General features: G+C 43.0%; 1 protein-coding gene across 1 annotated transcript in view; it reads right to left on the bottom strand.

The window, feature by feature from the left end:
• Positions 1-24239, bottom strand: part of CD36 (CD36 molecule (CD36 blood group)) — a 67899-nt gene that overhangs the window by 33314 nt on the left and 10346 nt on the right. The window contains exons 4-8 of the mRNA XM_077264677.1: positions 17646-17825; positions 13698-13789; positions 6613-6662; positions 5284-5353; positions 1072-1259 (exon numbers count right to left, since the gene is read on the bottom strand). Of these exons, the coding sequence (XP_077120792.1) occupies positions 1072-1259; positions 5284-5353; positions 6613-6662; positions 13698-13789; positions 17646-17825 (580 nt within the window). The remainder of the gene's footprint in view (positions 1-1071; positions 1260-5283; positions 5354-6612; positions 6663-13697; positions 13790-17645; positions 17826-24239) is intronic.

Consider the following 24239-nt stretch of genomic DNA (forward strand, 5'->3'; position numbering starts at 1 on the left):
CGCATGTGCTTAAAAACGCATGCGTTTACATAGACAGCAATGCATTTTTTTGCCGCGAAAAAACGCATGCGTTTTTTCGCGGCAAAAAAACGCGCAAGAAAATACTGCAGGTAGCATTTTTGAAAATGAACGCATGCAGACAAAAAACGCATGCGTTTGAAAACGCGACCAAACGCATGTGCAAAAAAACGCATGCGTTTTCAATGTTAAATATAGGAAAAAAAAACGCATGCGTTTTTTGTGCAAAAAACGCTGCAGACAAAAACGCAAGTGTGAAACCAGCCTAATCTGTTGCAGAAAACTTCTGTGGTAAGGGCTCACACGAGAGTATAACTTGGCCTAGTGCTATTCAATGTGTTATCGGATGGCACTCGACCCAATGTTATATTATTGGGCAGTGCAGATTTTCAGTTTTTTTCTCATGCTGATTTGACATGAGACAAAAATTGCAGCATGCTGTGTGTGGCCCTGCAAATCAGAGCAAGCGCACCCATACAAGTCTATGGGTTTGTGAAAAACATTGGACTGCACTGAGATAACATCACGATTTACATGGACACAGACAATGAAAAAGATGGAGAAATTAAGTCCTCTGTCTTCTCCACACTTGTACTGTAATTCTCTCATCTGAGAAAATCGGATCACATTGAGATAACACTCGGCTCAAAATCTGATCAGATTTGAGCAGATCGTTATTGCCATAATCGGTCCGAAAGAAACGTTGCTCGTGTGAGCCCTAAATCTGAGTAAAGCAGCTGAAAAAGGTGCGGAGGAAATCTATACCAAAATGTGCTGTTTGGTGCAGATTTTCCTGCAGATACTGGAAAGAAGCAAAAAAGAAAATCTGTGGGTTTAAAATCTGCATTCATACATGTTATTGCATATCTTGACCTTAGCATTGTAGTCAATGGGTAAAATCTGCAATAAACCTGCGACCAAGTGAATACCAACTGACCAAAACAGTAACATTCGTTCTGCAGCCTTGCTACGCAAACATAATAATTTTGAAATTTTCTGGACATGTTACCACTTGTTTTGACAGTTCACAGCATATTTTATCACCACACTTACGATCCTGGCATGCTCGAAGATCCAACACACCAGCAGCATTACAGTTTCTAGAAATAACTTTATCTGTGCAATAACAATGGTTGTCCGGATTGTCGTATGGAGAGGCGAGAGCTGACTCTGGCACTACAAATCGATACAGCTTAATTCCCTTCAGCGTATATTCTTTTTCAAATTCACCATATATGGATCTGTTAAAGTTACAAAACATATGGTTTAGAAATATTTATATCTGATAAAGTTCATCTAGAAAGCCAATGTCTCCATACTAATGCCTTAAAGGTTCTATTAGCATAAGGCTGAAACTTAATACATGACAGTATTACAGCCCTTCAAGGCCTTGTATACAGTAATAGTTGATAAGCTTTTGCTTGTAGAGTTGGATACTTGTACTTCTGTATCTTCAACCACAACCCTGTGGCAATGACAAGACGCTAAGGGTACCGTCACACAGTGGCATTTTCATCGCTACGATGGCACGATTCGTGATGTTCTAGCGATATCGTTACGATCTCGCAGTGTCTGACATGCAGCAGCGATCAGGGACCCTGCTGAGAATCGTACGTCGTAGCAGATCGTTTGAAACTTTCTTTCGTCGCTGGATCTCCCGCTGTCATCGCTGGATCGTTGTGTGTGACAGCGATCCAGCGATGCGTTCGCTGGTAACCAGGGTAAACATCGGGTTACTAAGCGCAGGGCCGCGCTTAGTAACCCGATGTTTACCGTGGTTACCAGCGTAAAAGTTAAAAAAACAAACCGTACATACTCACCATCTGATGTCCGTCAGGTCCCTTGCCGTCCGCTTCCCGCTCTGACTGTCTGCCGGCCGGAAAGTGAGAGCAGATCACAGCGGTGACGTCACCGCTGTGCTGTGCTCTCACTGTACGGCGGCACTCAGTCAGAGCGGGAAGCGGACGGCAAGGGACCTGACGGACATCAGATGGTGAGTATGTACGGTTTGTTTTTTTTACTTTTACGCTGGTAACCACGGTAAACATCGGGTTACTAAGCGCGGCCCTGCGCTTAGTAACCCGATGTTTACCCTGGTTACCAGCGAACCTCGGCATCGTTGGTCGCTGGAGAGCGGTCTGTGTGACAGCTCCCCAGCGACCATACAACGACTTACCAACGATCACGGCCAGGTCGTATCGCTGGTCGTGATCGTTGGTAAATCGTTATGTGAGACGGTACCCTAAGAAAAGTGCTTTTTAACCCTTGGGATGATGTAATCAGTAGTGATTATAGGGTATGTTTTAGGTATGTTTTGTACAAAGGAGAGGGACCCACATTTACGCATCCAGGGCCCAAGTCTACTCTCAAAATCTGGAGATTGTACTGTTTATTTAACTTACGTCTGTTTTATGCACTTTTGGTGAAAGCTTTTAATCTTTTATGTGCTTTGTGTGTATAAGGAGCCAAGTGACTGTTCTGCTCAATAGGTAAACCCTCTTCTATGTCTATATACAGTACAGAGCAAACGTTTGGACAACCTTCTCATTTAAAGATTTTTCTGTATTTTCATGACTATGAAAATTGTAAATTCACACTGAAGGCATCAAAACTGTGAATTAACACATGTGGAATTATATACTTAACAAAAAAGTGTGAAACAACTGAAAATATGTCTTATATTCTAGGTTCTTCAAAGTAGCCACCTTTTGCTTTGATGACTGCTTTGAACACTCTTGGCATTCTCTTGATGAGCTTCAAGAGGTAGTCACTGGAAATGGTTTTCCAACAATCTTGAAGGAGTTCCCAGAGATGATTAGCACTTGTTGGCCCTTTTGCCTTCACTCTGCGGTCCAGCTCACCCCAAACCATCTCGATTGGGTTCAGGTCTGCTGACTGTGGAGGCCAGGTCATCTGGTATAGCACCCCATCACTCTCCTTCTTGGTCAAATAGCCCTTACACAGCCTGGAGGTGTTTGGGGTCATTGTCCTGTTGAAAAATAAATGATGGTCCAACTAAACGCAAACCGGATGAAATAGCATGCCGCTGTAAGATGCTGTCGTAGCCATGTTGGTTCAGTATGCCTTCAATTTTGAACAAATCCCCAACAGTGTCACCAGTAAAGCACCCCCACACCATCACACCTCCTCCTCCTTGCTTCACGGTGGGAACCAGGCATGTAGAGTCCATCTGTTCACCTTTTCTGCGTCGCACAAAGACACGGTGGTTGGAACCAAAGATCTCAAATTTGGACTCATCAGACCAAAGCACAGATTTCTACTGGTCTAATGTCCATTCCTTGTGTTCTTTAGCCCAAACAAGTCTCTTCTGCTTGTTGCCTGTCCTTAGCAATGGTTTACTAGCAGCTATTTTACCATGAAGGCCTACTGCACAAAGACTCCTCTTAACAGTTATTGTAGAGATGTGTCTGCTGCTAGAACTCTGTGTGGCATTGACATGGTCTCTAACCTGAGCTGCTGTTAACCTGCGATTTCTGAGGCTGGTGACTTGGATAAACTTATCCTCTATCCTCAGAAACAGAGGTGACTCTTGGTCTTCCTTTCCTGGGGCTGTCCTCATATGAGCCAGTTTCTTTGTAGCGCTTGATGGTTTTTGCAACTGCACTTGGGGACACTTTCAAATTTTTCCCAATTTTTCGGACTTGACTGACCTTCATTTCTTAAAGTAATGATGGCCACTCGTTTTTCTTTACTTAGCTGCTTTTTTCTTGCCATAATACAAATTCTAACAGTCTATTCAGTAGGACTATCAGCTGTGTATCCATCAGACTTCTGCTCAACGCAACTGATGGTCCCAATCCTATTTATAAGGCAAGAAATCCCACTTATTAAACCTGACAGGGCACACCTGTGAAGTGAAAACCATTTCCGGTGACTACATCTTGAAGCTCATCAAGAGAATGCCAAGAGTGTGCAAAGCAGTCAGCTAAGCAAAAGGTGGCTACTTTGAAGAACATAGAATATAAGACATATTTTCAGTTGTTTCACACTTTTTTGTTAAGTATATAATTCCACATGTGTTAATTCATAGTTTTGATGACTTCAGTGTGAATTTACAATTTTCATAGTCATGAAAATACAGAAAAATCTTTAAATAAGAAGGTGTATCCAAACTTTTACTCTGTACTGTACATATACAGTATATACACACACACATATACCCAGCATGCACGGAACAGCTGTAGTCACTGCTTACAGCATGCCCGGTGATTTGATTGACAGCTTTCTCTGCACAGATGGTCATGCTAACAGCTTCCTCTCACAGTATAGTGAGTGCTGCTGTGAACAGTGACTCTAACCGCTTCACCATGCATGCTCAGTTGACTGAAAGCCAGCTTTTACTGGAAGGAAAAATGTTTATTTTCTACCACTAGCCGTACTTTTAGTAAGGCAGCAGGATATCTTTACAATGGTATTTATCTGCAAATTAACCATATATCTGCAGGTAATTAGAGTTTACTGAGGTGCAAGTTCAATTTAGCAAATCCTTTACCTCCCCAGGCAGTTTACCTGCCTCACCCAGCTTCCATATAGCTTGACTGATAGGTCACACTCTGATTTCCTAGCCTGGTGCTTGACATCACATAAAGGCTGCCATCACACTAGCAGTATTTCGTCAGTATTTTACATCAGTATTTGCAAGCCAAAACCAGGAGTGGGTGATAAATGCAGAAGTGCTAAATATGTTAATATTATACTTTTCCTCTAATCGTTCCACTCCTGGTTTTGGCTTACAAATACTGATGTAAAACACTGACCAAATACTGCTAGTGTGACGGCAGCCAGACAGTGAGTTATCAATTAACTTAAATAGGCTGGTGCTGGACAGGGAAACAAGCTGGGGGGGCTCAGAATCCTTAAGTGCTACGCCATGCCCAGAGTACTTAATAAATAATTTGGATGTGACTAAAAAGGCTAATTTCTTGGGATTGCAGAAACAGATAGACGACGTAAAAGTGTTGACGAATTTATATTTCAAAGACCTGCATGTTCATATATGACATTTGGGGTTGGGGAGACTGATCTTATCGACAGATTCCCTTTTGATAAAGAAGCCCATCCTTCTTAAAGACATAATTTACATTTTATAAATGCAAATTATTCATCTGAATCGTTTATGTATTCCACTATGTTTTCCATGCAACAGTCGATACATGGAAAATGCATAGCTTGTTATATCTTCAGCAAATGGGTTCTGTGTCAAAGATCCCCTTCAAAAATATCAAGGTACATTCTTTTTCTTACCTGCAGATTTCTGATGAAAAGAAATATAGCGGAAGATTTTTGTCCACAAATGGAGGAAAAGAAGCTGCATCTGTTTCATGAAAATGTACACATTAAATACAGCAAATGCTATCAAAAAGGTTCCTTCTGTTCCTCATGATGCTTTCAATCTAAGCTATTTCCAAATAATTTTGTTTTCTTCTAAAATATATTTTTAATTTTTCATAAAAAAGGCAATCTAGATTTCTTACCAGGCAGTTGCTTAAAACTCAAAAGCATATGTTAAATTGTCATCAAAATTTCTCAGCTTAATCCAATGTTTGATGGTTTTAATTCTCAAGAATGTAATGCTTTCCTTAACAGACATTGATTTCTATCAACTTGGGATGTAAGAGCGTTACCAATAACTATACAAAGACATATGTACTAGCAAAGCCTAGAGCCCTGACTCTCTTGTGCTAGAAAATCTTAGACCCATGACTCTCTTGTACTAGTAAAGCCTAGACCCCTGACTCTCTTGTTCTAGTAAAGCCTAGACCCCTGACTCTCTTGTACTAGTAAAGCCTGGACCCCCGACTCTCTTGTGCTAGTAAAGCCTAGACCTCTGACTCTCTTGTACTAGTAAATCCTAGACCCCTGACTCTCTTGTACTAGTAAAGCCTGGACCCCCGACTCTCTTGTGCTAGTAAAGCCTAGACCCCTGACTCTCTTGTACTAGTAATTCCTAGACCCCTGACTCTCTTGTGCTAGAAAATCTTAGACCCATGACTCTCTTGTACCAGTAAAGCCTAGGCCCCTGACTCTCTTGTACTAGTAAAGCCTAGACCCCTGGCTCTCTTGTACTAGTAAAGCCTAGACCCCTGACTCTCTTGTGCTAGTAAAGCCTAGACCCCTGGCTCTCTTGTACTAGTAAAGCCTAGACCCCTGACTCTCTTGTGCTAGTAAAGCCTAGACCCCTGACTCTCATATACTAGTAAAGCCCCACAGTGGGACTCTTGCTAATAGGGGATTAGCAAGAGTGTAATACTACTAGAAGGACTTCACTCTTTAAACAACTCATGTCTGCAGGAAAAGCAAAGACCTAAAAAACAAAAACGCGAATCACATTTTTTTACGAAAAGTGATGTCTTAATCCCATCAAATCACCCCAAAGTGACATCCACTAGAGGTCTCACTTCTATTTAGGTTGCTGTTCATAGCAGATCTGTTTCTAAGAGAAGAGATGCCAAGACAGACTAAAGGGTGTATATCATTACTCCTCTCCACTATCTAAACTGTCCTCCTTAGGTGTTTTTGTTGTTTTGTCACTAAATTTAGATGTCAAGATTTTGAGTTCAATATTATACATACCTGTCCCATTTAACATATCACAATAGTCATCTTGCCAGTAGGAGAGTGTGCTGAAAAATATCAGTTTGAGTCAGATGAGTAGCCATAAACCTTTACAATGGAAAATACTTTTATATACATAGCTATATACTAGCAAAACCAGTCCAAACCACTAGTAGCATGCTGAAACGTTATCTAAGCATTACTATTGTTTATACCACAAGAGAGCATGTCCTAGATGCCTTGTAATATAACGTATTTTATTGGTTTCCAATAAATAGGCACTGTGAGCATTGACATTGTTTTCAATAAATGAGCAAACAAAACTGCTGGTACTATATAGTAGATGCTAGGGTTATTGGGAAGTGTTTTCTGCATGCCGTACAACATGAACGACACCCCACATACTTAGTAATACGTTTGCTAGTGCTCATTGTCTACATTATACAGTGGGGCAAAAAAGTATTTAGTCAGTCAGCAATAGTGCAAGTTCCACCACTTAAAAAGATGAGAGACGTCTGTAATTTACATCATAGGTAGACCTCAACTATGGGAGACAAACTGAGAAAAAAAATTCCAGAAAATCACATTGTCTGTTTTTTTATCATTTTATTTGCATATTATGGTGGAAAATAAGTATTTGGTCAGAAACTAAATTTCATCTCAATACTTTGTAAAATATCCTTTGTTGGCAATGACAGAGGTCAAACGTTTTCTGTAAGTCATCACAAGGTTGCCACACACTGTTGTTGGTATGTTGGCCCATTCCTCCATGCAGATCTCCTCTAGAGCAGTGATGTTTTTGGCTTTTCACTTGGCAACATGGACTTTCAACTCCCTCCAAAGGTTTTCTATAGGGTTGAGATCTGGAGACTGGCTAGGCCACTCCAGGACCTTGAAATGCTTCTTACGAAGCCACTCCTTCGTTGCCCTGGCGGTGTGCTTTGGATCATCACTGCCCATGGTGGCTTACAATTCTCCCATTCCCCAAGACCCACTAACAGACCTGGTGGTGGAGTCGGCATACTCTTGTCCCCCCAATGCACGTTCCAGGTTATACCCCCAGTTGTTTCACTTTCATTCCCTTCTTTTGAGGTCCACACCGTCAGGCTCTTCCGTCCCCTCTCCCTCAGAGTAGCGGTCATATACCGGCCCCCAGGCTCACCTACCCACTTCCTGGACGACTTCTCAGCCTGGCTGCCGCACTTCATGTCCTCAGAATTACCAACCCTTATCCTGGGAGACTTCAACATTCCCATTAACAGCCCCACGTCCATATCTGCATCCCAGCTTCTATCACTAACCACTTCTCTCGGCCTCTCACAGCTCTCAACCTCTGAAACACACAAAGACGGTAACACCCTGGACCTGGTCTTTGTCCGGCTCTGTTCAATTCCCCACCTCGATAACTCACCACTTCCCCTCTCTGACCACAACATTCTCTCCTTCACACTCACAATTCCTCGCCCACCCCAGCACTCTCCTACCTACCACACATTCAGAAATCTACATGCTATTAATCCTCACACACTTTCAGACTCCTTACACTCATCACTGTCCCCAGTCTCCTCTTGTCCCTGTCCTGATCTGGCTGTACATTACTTCAATGACACTCTTAGAAGCACCCTAGACCAAGTAGCTCCCCTCACCTTCAGAACCTCCAAACACAGAGTAAAACAGCCCTGGCTCACATCGCAAACCCGATTCCTCCAGCGATGCTCCAGGTGTGCTGAACGCTTATGGAGGAAAACTCGCACCCCAGAAGACTTCTTGCACTTCAAATTTATGTTAAGGACCTATAACTCTGCCCTTCACCTTGCCAAACAGACCTACTTCACCACCCTGATCTCCTCACTATCCAACAACCCCAAGAAACTTTTTGACACATTTCACTCCCTCCTCAGGCCAAAAGCACAAGACCCTATCACAGACATTTGTGCTGAAGACCTGGCCTCCCACTTTATAGAGAAAATAGATAACATCCGTCAGGAAATCCGCTCCCAGACACCAAGTGCAATGACTCCCATTCCTCCCTGCATCTCCCCTGGCTCACTCTCCACATTCGATCCCATCACAGAAGAAGAAGTCTCCAAGCTCCTCTCCTCTTCTCGTCCGACTACATGCACCACCGACCCCATTCCCTCACACCTCCTCCAGTCTCTCTCTCCAGTCGTCACAACTCACCTAACTGCAATCTTTAATCTCTCCCTCTCCTCTGGCATTTTCCCCTCCTCCTTCAAACACTCTATCATTACTCCATTACTAAAAAAACCCACCCTTGACCCATCATGTGCAAACAACTACAGACCGGTCTCCAATCTACCCTTCATCTCAAAACTCCTGGAGCGCCTAGTCTACTCCCGCCTTACCCGTTACCTCTCCACTCATTCCCTCCTAGACCCTTCACAGTCCGGGTTCCGCCCCCTACATTCAACAGAAACTGCACTCATCAAGGTGACCAATGACCTTCTGACAGCAAAATGTAACGGTGACCACTCTCTGCTCATTCTCCTCGATCTTTCTGCAGCTTTCGACACTGTTGACCACCCTCTCCTACTCTCTAGGCTCCAGTCACTAGGCATTAAGGACACTGCTCTCTCCTGGTTCTCTTCCTATCTTTCTGAACGCTCCTTCAGTGTTCTGTTCTCCGGCTCCACTTCATCTCCTCTTCCTCTCACTGTCGGGGTACCTCAGGGCTCAGTCCTTGGCCCCCTTCTCTTCTCCCTCTACACGGCCCCAATTGGACAGACCATCAGCAGATTTGGCTTTCAGTACCATCTTTATGCTGATGACACACAACTATACACATCAGCCCCTGACCTTACCCCCGCTGTACTACAGAACGCCACTGACTGTCTGTCTGCAGTCTCTAACATCATGTCCGCTCTCTATCTGAAGCTCAACCTCTCCAAAACTGAACTTCTTCTGCTCCCGCCTTCTACTAACCTCCCTAAATCTGACATTTCCCTCTCCGTGGGTGGCACCATAATAACACCCCGGCAGCAGGCACGCTGTCTGGGTGTCATGTTTGACTCCGATCTCTCCTTCACCTCCCACATACAATCTCTTGCCCGCTCGTGCCGCTTACACCTAAAGAACATCTCTAGAATCCGCCCTTTTCTCACCATGGAGACAACAAAAACTCTCACTGTCGCCCTAATCCACTCCCGTCTGGACTACTGTAACTCTCTTTTAATTGGCCTCCCCCTCACGCGACTTTCCCCTCTCCAGTCTATCCTTAATGCAGCAGCCAGGGTCGTCCATCTGGCTAATCGTTACTCGGACGTGTCCGCTCTTCGCCAGTCATTACACTGGCTGCCCATTCATTACAGGATACAATTCAAAGTACTTGTTCTCACCCACAAAGCTCTCCACAGTGCGGCACCCCCTTACATCTCCTCCCTCATTTCTGTCTATCGGCCTAACCGACCTCTGCGCTCTGCAAACGACTTTCGACTAACCTCTGCACTAATCCGTACCTCCCACTCCCGACTCCAAGACTTCTCCCGTGCTGCGCCAATCCTCTGGAATGCTCTACCCCAAGATATTAGGACCATCCACAACTTGCATAGCTTTAGGCGCTCACTCAAAACTCATTTGTTCAGAGCGGCCTATCGCGTTCCCTAATCAGTCATTTTATGTTTGTGTGTGTGTGTAGCCCATTCACTATCTCACCTACCCCCCACCCCCTGAAGATGGCTGGACCATCATTGTAAATACATCATTGTAAATACACACCTGTACTTTGTATCTCCCCACCTCATTGTAGATTGTAAGCTCTCACGAGCAGGGTCGTCTTATTTTGCTTTATTGCTGTATTGTTAACATTGTTACCTATGACTGTTGTGTTTGAAACTGTTAAACTGTAAAGCGCTGCGGAATATGTTGGCGCTATATAAATAAAGATTATTATTATTATTATTGTCATGTTGAAAGACCCAGCCACGTTTCATCTTCAATGCCCTTGCTGATGGAAGGAGGTTTGCACTCAAAATCTCACGATACATGGCCCCATTCATTCTTTCATGTACCTGGATCAGTCGTCCTGGCCCCTTTGCAGAGAAACAGCCCCAAAGCATGATGTTTCCACCACCATGCTTTACAGTAGGTATGGTGTTTGATGGATGCAACTCAGTATTCTTTTTCCTCCAAACACGACAAGTTGTGTTTCTACCAAACAGTTCCAGTTTGGTTTCATCAGACCATAGGACATTCTCCCAAAACTCCTCTGGATCATCCAAATGCTCCCTAGCAAACTTCAGATGGGCCCGGACATGTACTGGCTTAAGCAGTGGGACACGTCTGGCACTGCAGGATCTGAGTCCATGGTGGCGTAGTGTGTTACTTATGGTAGGCCTTGTTACATTGGTCCCAGCTCTCTGCAGTTCATTCACTAGGTCCCCCCGCGTGGTTCTGGGATTTTTGCTCACCGTTCTTGTGATCATTCTGACCCCACGGGGTGGGATTTTGCGTGGAGCCCCAGATCGAGGGAGATTATCAGTGGTCTTGAATGTCTTCCATTTTCTAATTATTGCTCCCACTGTTGATTTCTTCACTCCAAGCTGGTTGGCTATTGCAGATTCAGTCTTCCCAGCCTGGTGCAGGGCTACAATTTTGTTTCTGGTGTCCTTTGACAGCTCTTTGGTCTTCACCATAGTGGAGTTTGGAGTCAGACTGTTTGAGGGTGTGCACAGGTGTCTTTTTATACTGATAACAAGTTTAAACAGGTGCCATTACTACAGGTAATGAGTGGAGGAAAGAGGAGACTCTTAAAGAAGAAGTTTCAGGTCTGTGAGAGCAAGAAATCTTGATTGTTTGTTTCTGACCAAATACTTATTTTCCACCATAATCTGCAAATAAAATGATAAAAAAACAGACAATGTGATTTTCTGGATTTTTTTTTCTCAGTTTGTCTCCCATAGTTGAGGTCTACCTATGATGTAAATTACAGACGCCTCTCATCTTTTTAAGTGGTGGAACTTGCACTATTGCTGACTGACTAAATACTTTTTTGCCCCACTGTAGCATATGCTACTAGTTATGAGTAAGTGGCCTCTGAATATACCATGAGAAGCCAGGAAGTGTACATCTACTGAGGAAGTTACAGAATGGTCACAGAACATTGAGAACCGTTGTTGTCTTCATTTTATTCAAGAAGAGGGACACATGCCTGATGGTTGCAGACATTCAAAGTGGTGCAATAAGCTTTGAGGGTTGCAGAATAAACATAAAGAGTTACTGTCGTTCTAATTTTTATTTCATACATCAATGTTACACATGAAAATAAGCAACTTTGTAATATATCTTATCAGAGAAGCCTGCTTCTTTCTCCTCCAGGATTGATCATTGCTTATCAAAAGTCTCAATTCTGAGGTAAAATCTGTATTCAGTGAAGACAGACTGTCCCATTACTCAGATAGGAAATGGCACCTTCTACTGCTAAGGTTCTATGTAGATGGGAGGGGGGGAGGAGCTCTTCCTCTAGCTCCTCTCTCCTCCTATCTCCATAGAAGTGTATCCATAGCAGCTGCCATCTCCTCTCTCAGTAATGGGACAGTCTGTCTTCACTTAATACAGATTTTACCTCAGAATTAAAAATTTTGATAAGGAATTATCGATCCTAGCAGAGAAAAAGCAGATTTCTCTAAAATATACCACAATATTGCTTGTTTTAATGTGTACTATTGATTTATGAAATAAAACTTAGAATGACGGTTACTCTTCAGATGTATTCTGCAACCCTCAGGCTTTAAAGCCAAAGTATTTGAATAATGACCATCTTAACCTTGCAGATCTCTTTAGCGTGTTTTCAAGGACGGTTTAGTTCTGGTCTGATCAACCACAAGGCGGTTACATCAAGACTGTCTGAGAGTGACTGACAGATTTTAATGGTTAATCCCGTCACTATCTCAAACTTTGGCTTCATTATGGTTTCCCACTATTCTAAAAGTTTCACACAACTCTCACTTACTCTTTTCCTCTCAGGACTTAACTACTTACACAGTCCACATACCTGTATCTCTCAGATTTGACCTCACTTAAGCCTAACACAGTGCATGACTAAACAGGACTCTCCCATCGGCCCACTCACCAGTTCTGGAATGATACCTAGGTTTCGTTACACCATCATTAACTCTTGGTCAATGCAAGAATTTCAGTTTACTTACCTAGAACCTTCCATCATATATACTACCAATCCACTGATTTTTTTCCTCAGTTTACAAGCTCAGACCTACTCCTTCTCTGAGCCAACACCAGGTCTCTCCGGTGCCTCATAAAGTTGCAGTGCAGACGTTCACTCTGGCACCAAACATTGCCAGTAAATCATTTCCCGTTTGTCTGCTTCTACAAGTGCTGCAGTGATTCATAGGCACAATGGTCACTCCTACACAAGCATCAGGTTTTTCTTTTGCTTAAACATTTTTGCTGATGCTGCAAATTGTACCTGCAGGATGGCAGCCAGGAGACTATTGCTTTTATGGCCATGTACTCTGTCAAGCATAGCAGTATTTTTGGCAATGCAAATCGGAAGATACCACAATCAGAACACAAGGTTCTCAGACAATAAAGCAGTAAACACGTAACATATTACAACTTATACGCATATTTACATTCACATCAGCATAGCCGAGTTCAGTGATTGGCTACAGCGGTGATGTGCAGCCAAAACACAAACACCAGAGCAGCGGTGTGTCGAGCCAGCGCTGGACCTGGGGAGGGGTACCTGCTGCATTTATTATTTTGCATGTACAAAGCATTTGGACAACCAGTTTTGTTAAAGTGGAAAACCCCTTTAAAAGGGGCGTGCAGAGGCAAATAACATTTATCACCTTTACACTTTCCCAGGATCTGCCCTTGGCACCTCACTTCTTCATTCTTTTTAATCTCACTCAGAAATGGCCTTTCAGTAACACTGAATATGACACTGATTACTAGGAAGCAGACCTCCTAGGTACAAATGGCTACTGGGGACTATGCTTTTATACCATAGTACATATTTTGGACATTAGGAATAAGACAATGTATACTGGTCATGAGAGTATTACCAGTATAGTTAATACAGGTATTATTTATTTTAACAAAATACAACAAATCAGTTATAATACCTTTGTCCTTTGTATCTGGTAATTAAAGCAACTTTGCTGATGTCATCCTTTCCATTATTAACGACATAAGGGCCATCTGCAGTTCCATTGTACTGTATATTTGAAGATATACATATAATACATCAGTGTTATGAACTGCACATTAATACTTGCACACAAAACATACAAATCCGTAATGATACTTGTTTTACTGAATGTAGACAAGAAATATTAATGCAGTTTATAAGCATCTTTTAAGGTAAGTTCACACAGGGCGTTTTTTTTGCTGCATTTTTATGCTAATTTTCAGCTGCTTTTTACAGTACCAGCAAAGCCAATGAGATCTCAGAAATCTCATGCACACACATTGGGTTTTTGTTTGATCAGTATTTTGTGCTTTGCAGTGTTTTTTTGACATAGGGCATGTCACGTCTTTCAGCGTTTTTCCAGCGTTTTTCGACCCATTGACTTGAATGGATAGTGAAAAAACGCTGCAAATGCACAAGGCTGAATTTTCTTTTAGCGAATTTGCTGCAGAAAAGCCAAGGAGAGCCGGATGTGACATCACACTCGGCTCCGCTACATTTAGATGGCAGCCTGCATGATGAGTTCATGCTGCTTGTCATCCAGCAGAGCTAAACTGATCCCCATTCACTTGAATGGGGAGTCTGACATTACAGTGTTTGACACGCTGTCATATGCATGACAGCGTGGCAAACATCTCTTCTGATCGACGGGGAAATCCTCTCCTCCAGTCAGAGAGCCGCAGTTCCCCGCTGTCAGAAGACAGCAGGGAGCGCTCAGCTGTGATCGGAGGTGTAATCTTCACCTCCGATCACTGGTGTCAGCTGATGGGACTACTGCTCCCATCATCTGATACCTGCTAATGCTAATTACATTGAGAGCAGGAGCGGCGGATGGGAGTTTGCATCTGCCGCTCCTGCGCTATAAATAAATAAATTAAAAAAAAGGCATGGGTTCCCCCCTAATTTTGATAACCAGCCAGACAAAACTCACAGCTTGGGGCTGCAACCCCCTGCTGTCAGCTTCAGCAAGGCTAGTTATCAAGAATAGAGGGGTCCTCGCGCTTTTTTAAAATTATTTAAATAAATAATTTTAAAAAACGGCATGCCCTTCCCCCATTTTTGACAACCAGCCTTGCTAAAGCTCACAGCTGGAGGCTGGTATTCTCAGGCTGGTAAGGGGCCATTGATATAGGCCCCTCAGTCTAAAAATAGCAGCCCACAGCTGCCCAGAAACGGAGCATCTGTTAGATGTGCCAATTCTGGCGCTTTGCCCACCTCTTCCCATTTACCTGTAGAGGTGGCAAGTGGGGATTAATGTCACCTTGCTGTTGACATTAAGCCGGCTTAGTAATGGAGAGGTGTCAATAAGACACCTATCCATTACTAATCCTATAGCGGTTAAAGGGTTAAATAAACACACACACATGCAGAAAAAAGTATTTTTATGAAATAAAACAGCACACAGTTTTGACCATCTTTTTATTTTTCTGCCATTCCAAAGCAAAGCCCTCGATCTTCTGTAATAAAAATAAAATAAAAAGCAAAACTATACTCCCTGATCCATCGTAGTCCGATATAACGAGTGTCACACGCAGTATCTGGGGGAGTTAAAGCTTACAACCAGGAGCGCTGCTAATGCGACCGCTCCCAGCTGTAAGCTACTGGGGAATGAATGAGACAGAGCGGGCGCAGGCTCAGTAACGAGCGGTGACGTCACTGAGCTTGCGCCCACTCACTGCCTAACCGGAGGTTACCTCTACTCCATGGGAAAATGCTGGGGAAGAGGATACCGCAGATAATCTATCTATCCTAGCAATTTATCTATTCTATCCATCTATCTATTCATTCTATGTATTCTATCAATCTTTCTATTCTATCTATTCATTCTATCTATCTACAGGAAGTTGGCTTTTTTCTGTGTGCACTCAACTTTATTGGCATGCACAAAGAGAAAAAAAAACGCATAAAAAAAGCACCAAAACGCGGCAAAAACACCGCAAAAAACACACCACAAATGCACCTAAACCTGTGTTTTTGCCGCAGCTTCTTTCCTGCCAAGATGATTAGGTTTTGCTGAAGAAAAGAACGCAGCAAAAACGCCCTGTGTGAACTTACCCTTACCCATAAATAATGTAATTACATTTCCAGTCCATAAAGGTTACTCTTTTTGTAATAAAAAAAAAATATTTAAATTTTCCAACATATTTTTTGTATCAATTTCGCCCAGCTTTAAGGCTATGTTCACACGTTGCGTTTTTTGCTGCGGATTTTTCCGCAGCGTATTTGATGAAATCCGCAGTGCAAAAAGTACTGCGGATTTATCGCGTTTTTTTGTGCGTTTTCCACTGCGGTTTTAGACACCTGCGGAATTTTAACATGGAGCAGGTGTCAAACCGCTGCGGATTCTGCACAAAGAATTGACATGCTGCGGAATGAAAACCGCAGCGTTTCCGCGCGTTTTTTTCCGCAGCATGTGCACTGCGTTTTTGGTTTTCCATAGGTTTACATTGAACTGTAAACTCATGGAAAACTGCTGCGGATCCGCAGCGTCCAAAACGCTGCGGATCCGCAGCAAAAAACGCAACGTGTGAACATGGCCTAAAGGGAACCTGTCACCCCCAAAATCGCTGGTGAGGTAAGCTCACCGGCATCAGGGGCTTATCTGCAGCATTCTGTAATGCTGTAGATAAGCCCCCGATGTTACCTGAAAGATGAGAAAAAGACGTTAGATTATACTCACCCAGGGGCGGTCCCGCTGCGGTCCGGTCGGATGGGTGTCTCCGGTCGGCTCCGGCGCCTTCCATCTTCGTTCCATGACGTCCTCTTCGGGTCTTTATGCCGCGGCTCCGGCGCAGGAGTACTTTGCCCTGTTGAGGGCAGAGCAAAGTACTGCAGTGCGCAGCCGCCGGAAAGGTCAGAGAGGCCCGGCGCCTGCGCACTGCAGTACTTTGCTCTGCCCTCAACAGGGCAGACAAAGTATGCCTGCGCCGGAGCCACGGCATAAAGACCCGAAGAGGACATCATGGAACAAAGATGGGAGGCGCCAGAGCGGACCGGAGACACCCATCCGACCGGACCGCAGCGGGACCGCCCCTGGGTGAGTATAATCTATCGTCTTTTTCTCCTCTTTCAGGTAACATCGGCGGCTTATCTACAGCATGCTGTAGATAAGCCCCTGATGCCGGTGAGCTTACCTCACCAGCGATTTTGGGGGTGACAGGTTCCCTTTAAGGAACTCTGTGCAAATTATGGAACCACATGCAAATGGGGTTTTAAAGAATCCATTCACATTTATTGTATGATGAAATGTTCTTTTTTTCCTCTTTTTATATAGCACTAACATATTCCGCAGTGCTTTACAGTTTGCACATATTGTCATCACTGTCCCCATTGGGGAACACAATCTAAATTCCCTATCAGTATGTTGTTGGAATGTGGGAGGAAACCAGAGAACTCGGAGAAAACCCACACAAACACAGAGAGAACATACAATCTCTTGGCAGATGTTGTCCTTGGTGGGGTTTGAACCCAGGACTCCAGCGCTGCAAAGCTGCAGTGCTATCCACTGAGCCACCGTGCTGCCCAAATGTTGTGAATTTGCTGCGTGGATTCTGCACCCCAGATCCACAGCTAGTCCACTATGTGAAAACATGGTCATAAATGCAGGGAAAAAGTCATTCTCCTAATAAAGAACAGTCATTTTGGCTACGATTACAAATGAAATTAAAGATGTAATGCATAAATGTATCTGCCCATGGCTGTTTATTACTATTACTTTATTATTAACTATAATAGTAGCGCCAATTTAAAATATTTTGCCATTTCAATACAGTATATCGCACCGCATGCATCTTTTTGATGCTTTGTTTTATGTTCTGGCTAACATTGCATTTTGCATTATAGGTAGATTTTTACAACCCAAGTCTAATTAATTCATACATACCGGATAGAATACTCCTGTTTTTTTATCCGCTATAATACCATTTGGTATTTGTTCCAAGAAAGGATCTGTGTAGCCCCATAGGATCTCTTTGACACTTCTTGTTTGAAACAATGATGAATTTGATCGTTTAATAAATGCATTCACAAATGGCAGAATATCTGGAAACATATTAGGTGCAGCCTAAAACATATTACGTGTATTAGTACTTTATTTAACTGTACATGTGAGCATAATATATGTTCAGGGTTGCATACAACAGGAGTGGAGAAAGAGACGCGATTAGATGGAGAGCATAGATGAAAGTAAACCTCGATGATGAGATTGTGCAACAGAAATTGGCTGGAGAATTATATTGAAATGATGAGGCAAGAAGGAGGCTGCTGTGGGCAAGAAAGGGACGCATGACAAAGGCAAAATTGTAATTGCATGTTCACACGGTCAGGATTCAGTTAGAATTTTTTTATGGATTTGTCACATAAATCTCAATAGAATATACCAACATTTAGCAGCTAACGCAAGATCACATGCAGAAGAAAAAAAGCATGGACTAATGAAAACACTACAGACGTTAGGATCCACAATTTGCATGGATTCCCCACGGATCAGTCATGGATTTGTTCCATTGACTTACACAAGGGCTAAACCATGGGCAAATAACTGGCATATCTGTGGAAGAAATCAGTCCCATTTTCTTTTTTTCTGCCAGAGACAAATTAAAATAGTTTATGGGTATTATATAGAGATGATCGAATCAATAACCTATGAATCAACTTTGAGTGGAATTTCTGGAAAAATGCAGCTCTCGGCAAATTGAAATAAAGTAAAAAAGCAAAATACTGGCGAAATTTCCAACTTTCTTGAAGATTGCTTCAGAACAGTGAGCAGGCTCACATTGATATAGGTGCGACCAGGTATGGACTGGGGCTGAAATTCAGCCCTGGCATTTGAAATCACACAGGCCCATGGTATGGGGGTCACCAAACACCAGATGGGATATATTACTAAGATTACCCTGGATAGAGGGAAAACAAGATTTACTACAAGACCAATATGTCTCATGATACCCGTGGCCTGCTGGGGTAAGTAAAGGAGTCAGCGACTTTGTGCTCCGTCACTACTCTTAACAGTATGGGTGTCCTGATAACACAGATTTTGTTAACAATGCAGCAGCAAGGCAGCCCACAACCAGACAGGCCCTTCTGGTATTTGCCAGAATTTCCAAATGGCCAGTCCGGTCCTGAGTGCGACCATGCCAATCAGGGAACTCCCTGGCACTGTAAAAGATGTCTACAATAAAACCACCAGGAATTTTAGGGTTTTACAGCCTAGAGATAGGAAGTCACCACGCACAGCATTCCACATAGGGATGGCAGAACCTAAATCACAGTATGGCATAAAACAGCAGCACTGAAGAACATAGAAAATATGAGTGGTGGTATCATTCTGTGAATAATACATATATTCAAGTGATAGGGAGGTGCTGCACCTGCAGAGTTAGGGCAGTCTCACACGTCCAGATAATTCCGGTACCGGAAACAATCGGTACCGGAATTATCCGTGTCCGTGTGCTCCTGCGTTTCTGGTGAACATCAGTGTGGCACACGTGCGGCACACTTGTGCCGCCCGTGTGCCCACTGGGTACCACACGCACCGTGCTGGGTACCACACGTACCAGCATCTGGTGCTGAATCCGCGATTCATATGTTCCCTGCGGCAGCGTTTGCTGCAGAGAAAATATGAATAATAGTGTTTAAAATAAAGATCTATCTGTCCGCCGCCCTCCCACCCCCTGTGCGCCCCCCCCGCTGTTCTGAAAATACTCACCCGCTCCCTCGTTGGCTGTCGCTGCTTCCTGTTCTGGCCCCATCTTCTCCTGTATGCGGTCATGTGGGGCCGCTCATTTACATTCATGAATAGGCGGCTCCACCTCCCATAGCCTACAGTCCCATGACTGTAAATGAGCGGCCCCACGTGACCGCATACAGGAGAAGATGGGGCCAGACCAGGAAGCAGCGACAGCCAACGAGGGAGCGGGTGAGTATTTTCAGAACAGCGGGGGGGGGCGCACAGGGGGTGGGAGGGCGGCGGACAGATAGATCTTTATTTTAAACACTATTATTCATATTTTCTCTGCAGCAAACGCTGCTGCAGGGAACATATGAATCGTGGATTCAGCACCAGTGGGGGGGACAGCGCTTACTGTAGCGCTGTCTCCAGCACAGCACACGGACTGCAAACGGAGAACGTCCGTGTGCGGTCCGTGTTTTACATGGACCCATTGACTTTAATGGGTCTGTGTAATACGTGCGCTCCCACGAACACTGACATGTCTCCGTGTTTGGCACACGGAGACACGGTCCGCAAAAAATCAATGACATCTGCACAGATGCATTGATTTTAATGGGTCTACGTGTGTCAGTGGCTCCGGTACGTGAGGAAACTGTCACCTCACGAACCGGAGCCACTGACGTGTGAAACCGGCCTTAGACTTTGAGTTGATGTAATCCACGATAAACTGCAGTACAGCACCTTAACAACACCATTTTTTTTTGCATTCTTGATGCACTACAAAAAATAGAGGACAGGTAAGTTCTCTCAGCCCTAATATTCTAATGAAGAAAAATTCTAAAACCAAGGCTTGTCTGTCATAGAAGGTGTGTTTCCATAAGCAACATAAGCCATAAGCAACATCATTTTTTGCATTTCCTTGCATTTTTTTGCTTGTAAAGGCAAAAGAACAGTCTTCACAATCCAGAAATGTGAATACAGCTGTCTACCTTGTATACAGTGGCCTGCTGAAGGAGCTTGCTTTTGGAACCTACTTAGCTTCTCTTGTCACTTCCTTTTGGTCAAGGGGGTGTGAATTAATTTTTTTCTAATCTTTTAAAAAAAGGACACATTTTAATTTTTGCGTATCTGTTTCACTTATCAATTGTACATTTACTACAATACTGTTGACTGTTGCAGCACCTTCCTTTCTATTCTATCTAGCAATGTACTTTTTTAGGATTGAGTAAGTTTTGGAATTGAGAGGAGAAAATTCAAATGAAAAAATATACGTCTAAAAAAACAAAAACAAGGCTTTTGACGTTTGCATACCTGTTTTACTAGCCCATTTGGCAACCATACACTCCACAACTATACTGTGGGTCGTTGTCACATTTTAAATCTGTGCACCTAAGTCCTAGGATTTGCTGTTACCTTGTCCATTTTGGGTATAATTAATCTGAAAAGAAGCTATTACACTAAATTGAGACAATTCATTTTTCAGATCTGTATTGGCACTTTTGTTTAAGTTGTCAAATTGGAGACACGTACAAGCCACATGGATATTATGGATGTAGGCTTTACTGAGAGAGGTATTCACCCATGCATACAGACATTAGCCTTCGGTAAGTGTTTCTTCCTTGCACTGAGTGGTCAGCAAACGATCACAGAGGTATGTCTGATGTTGATCTGTGTTTTGTTTGAAAATTAGAATTACAAGTCTGTGGGTCCTTAAAAACATTGGCCAGCACTCCATGTGCTGTCCAGTTTTTGCAAACTACTTGATATGAAAAGCTTAAGAAACTTTTATCAATTTTCTTTTCAAACAATAAAAATGGCTAAAATTCTGATCAAACTCTGATGGTTAAAACTTAAAAGTTTAAACTGACACACTGACGAAACGCTGAGGAGAAACACTGGTCTAACACAAACTGTTTTTAGTGTTCAAGAAAATTTTCAGACATGAATAACCCGATATTTGATTATTTCTTTGTTTGTTCAGACTGAGAGTGCACAAAAGAATTACTGTCTCTGTAACGCATCCAATCAAAGTATAAAAAAATGAATATCTTGAATGCATTGCATTAGACGATAAACATATGACAATGCATATTATCTAAAAAAAAGAAAAACATGTAGTATTATTTTCCGATTATACTGTTCTAGGGGTCAGGGCTCTTTTTTTATATATATATATAAACCTCTACATTCCCTACACAGTTTGCACATATTACTTTTTAACGTAAATGAATAGTCAGAACATGACTTAATTAAATTCAGCTGTTTATTATAAATAAAATTTTTGAACAAGGCGGAGTTTTATTCTATTATTTCTATGGCTATTAACACTATACAGAAAAATCTTAAAATTTTGAATTTTTTATTCTGGCCAATCCGCATAACTATATGCGTAGATTTGGATGTTAAAAAATAAGCTCAGTGGGTATGCAAACGGTGAGGAGACCGTGACTATTCCCCCCCGATGCCCACTTTAATGGAAGTAGGGGCACACAGCAGTTTTGTATTTAATTTTCCTACATCATATTAGGGCTTCTAATTTTATTAGGAGCATGTCTAGCGCTGTATTAGCATGGAGTAAAGCCACTTGCACCTGGTTTAGATAGGCAAATAGGACTGACAGACTCCCTATGCATCATATTTCAGACTCTTTTGTTTGTTAAATGTCTCATAAAATCAGCAAATTGGTTGAAGCACTATTTGGTATTTTTTATAGTTGCATCTCTGTATTTCTTATCAGTTCATTATCTAACAATGTTTTAGTGTTTTTTGTAGATTCTGTCTATGATGATGAAATGTAATTTTCCTGATGATTTTGAATTTGGCCAAAAAATTTGATTTGCACTGAATTTATTCAAAGCCAATAAAATTGCTGATACAAGCTGTATATTGTGCTTGGAGATCTATCCAGACCCCAGAGTATAATAAATGGTGGGGTTAGAAAAAAAAATATTATATTTACCTTGCCCCTCACCTGTCCTTGTGCCGCAGCTCTCTGCCCGTACACTTTGTCCCTCTGCTGCTTGTCTTTTCTTTCATCCTCACTCTATCTCATTCATCACCACTTACCAGGCTTCAAGCAATATCATTAAAGGGAAGGTACCACATTTGTGGATCATTAATAAATCACTGTAATGTAGCACAACATGCTGTCATAACCAAGTTTTGATTACATTTAAAACATAATTCATGTGTTATAGGAGTTTAAAAAAGGCACTGGAGGCTGACATCTTGCATTCACAGTAGCAGCACGACACTTTCAGTGTCATAATACGGCATCCCATGGTCATAGGAGATAACAGACGGACGCCGATCCTATCTATTGTAATGGAACTGTCACTGCTGTGAACTGGGCATGCCTCTGTGGGCTACACAATTCACAGTAGTGGGAGTGTTCTGCTGCCATATTCATGGAGCACTGGGATCTGCTAGCATAAGCAGTACTGATTCTAGCAGAACAGATCCTAGATTGATGGCTGATGGGAGTAAAATGCAGGAGAAAAGCTAGGGCAGAGTATCAGAGACTGCAAAGACATCAAGGAGGAACAGTGTACCAGTAGCATTTTTGGAGCAGGAGCTGTCAGCTGCTCGGCAGGAGTTGTGATTTATCCCTTTGTAAGATAAGAAGGAACTGCAGGTCTGCAGTGAATGATCAGACATTGTGGGGGGGTGAGAGAATCATGTAATCTGGGTGAGAGAGACTGATGGGAGAAAGAGAGAGAGTAACTGCTGGTGATAGCAGATCACAGGGCAGTCACCAACAAAATGGTACGGCCCTGTGATGCTACTCTTCATTCTGCCCCAGGGATACTAGAACACCCAAAAGGGGAGGGAAATGGTGATGTCAGCAGTTACTACCCCAATTTTCTAGCTAACAGTAAAGCTGGTAAGTCTTAGGGTACTGTCTCACAGTGGCACTTTTGTCGCTACGACGGTACGATCCGTGACGTTCCAGCGATATCCATTCGATATCGCTGTGTCTGACACGCAGCAGCGATCAGGGACCCTGCTGAGAATCGTACGTCGTAGCAGATCGTTTGGAACTTTCTTTCGTCGCTGGATCTCCCGCTGTCATCGTTGGATCGGTGTGTGTGACACCGATCCAATGATGCGTTCGCTTGTAACCAGGGTAAACATCGGGTTACTAAGCGCAGGGCCACGCTTAGTAACCCGATGTTTACCCTGGTTACCATTGTAAAAGTAAAAAAAAACAAACACTACATACTCACATTCCGGTGTCCCTCAGGTCCCTTGCCGTCTGCTTCCCGCTCTGACTGACTGCCGGCTGGAAAGTAAGAGCAGAGCACAGCGGTGATGTCACCGCTGTGCTCTGCTTTCACTTTACGGCGGCACTCAGTCAGAGCTGGAAGCAGACGGCAAGGGACCTGAGGGACACCGGAATGTGAGTATGTAGTGTTTTTTTTTTTTTACTTTTACAATGGTAACCAGAGTAAACATCGGGTTACTAAGCGCGGCCCTGCGCTTAGTAACCCGATGTTTACCCTGGTTACCCGGGGCCTTCGGCATCGTTGGTCGCTGGAGAGCGGTCTGTGTGACAGCTCTCCAGCAACCACACAACGACTTTTCAACGATCACGGCCAGGTCGTATCGCTGGTCGTGATCGTTGGAAAGTTGCAGAGTGTGACAGTACCCTTACTATAGCTGCTTGAGGTCTAAAACAGAAAATGCTCCCCTAGTAGTAATTATATATATTTGTAAGAAAATATATAATATTTTTCATATAGAAAAGTCTGCAATCATTGCATTAATATATTTTAATTACTATTTTAAGCTTAATTTCACAAAAAA

This window comes from Ranitomeya variabilis, chromosome 5, assembly GCF_051348905.1.
Source record: "Ranitomeya variabilis isolate aRanVar5 chromosome 5, aRanVar5.hap1, whole genome shotgun sequence".
NCBI lineage: Eukaryota > Metazoa > Chordata > Amphibia > Anura > Dendrobatidae > Ranitomeya > Ranitomeya variabilis.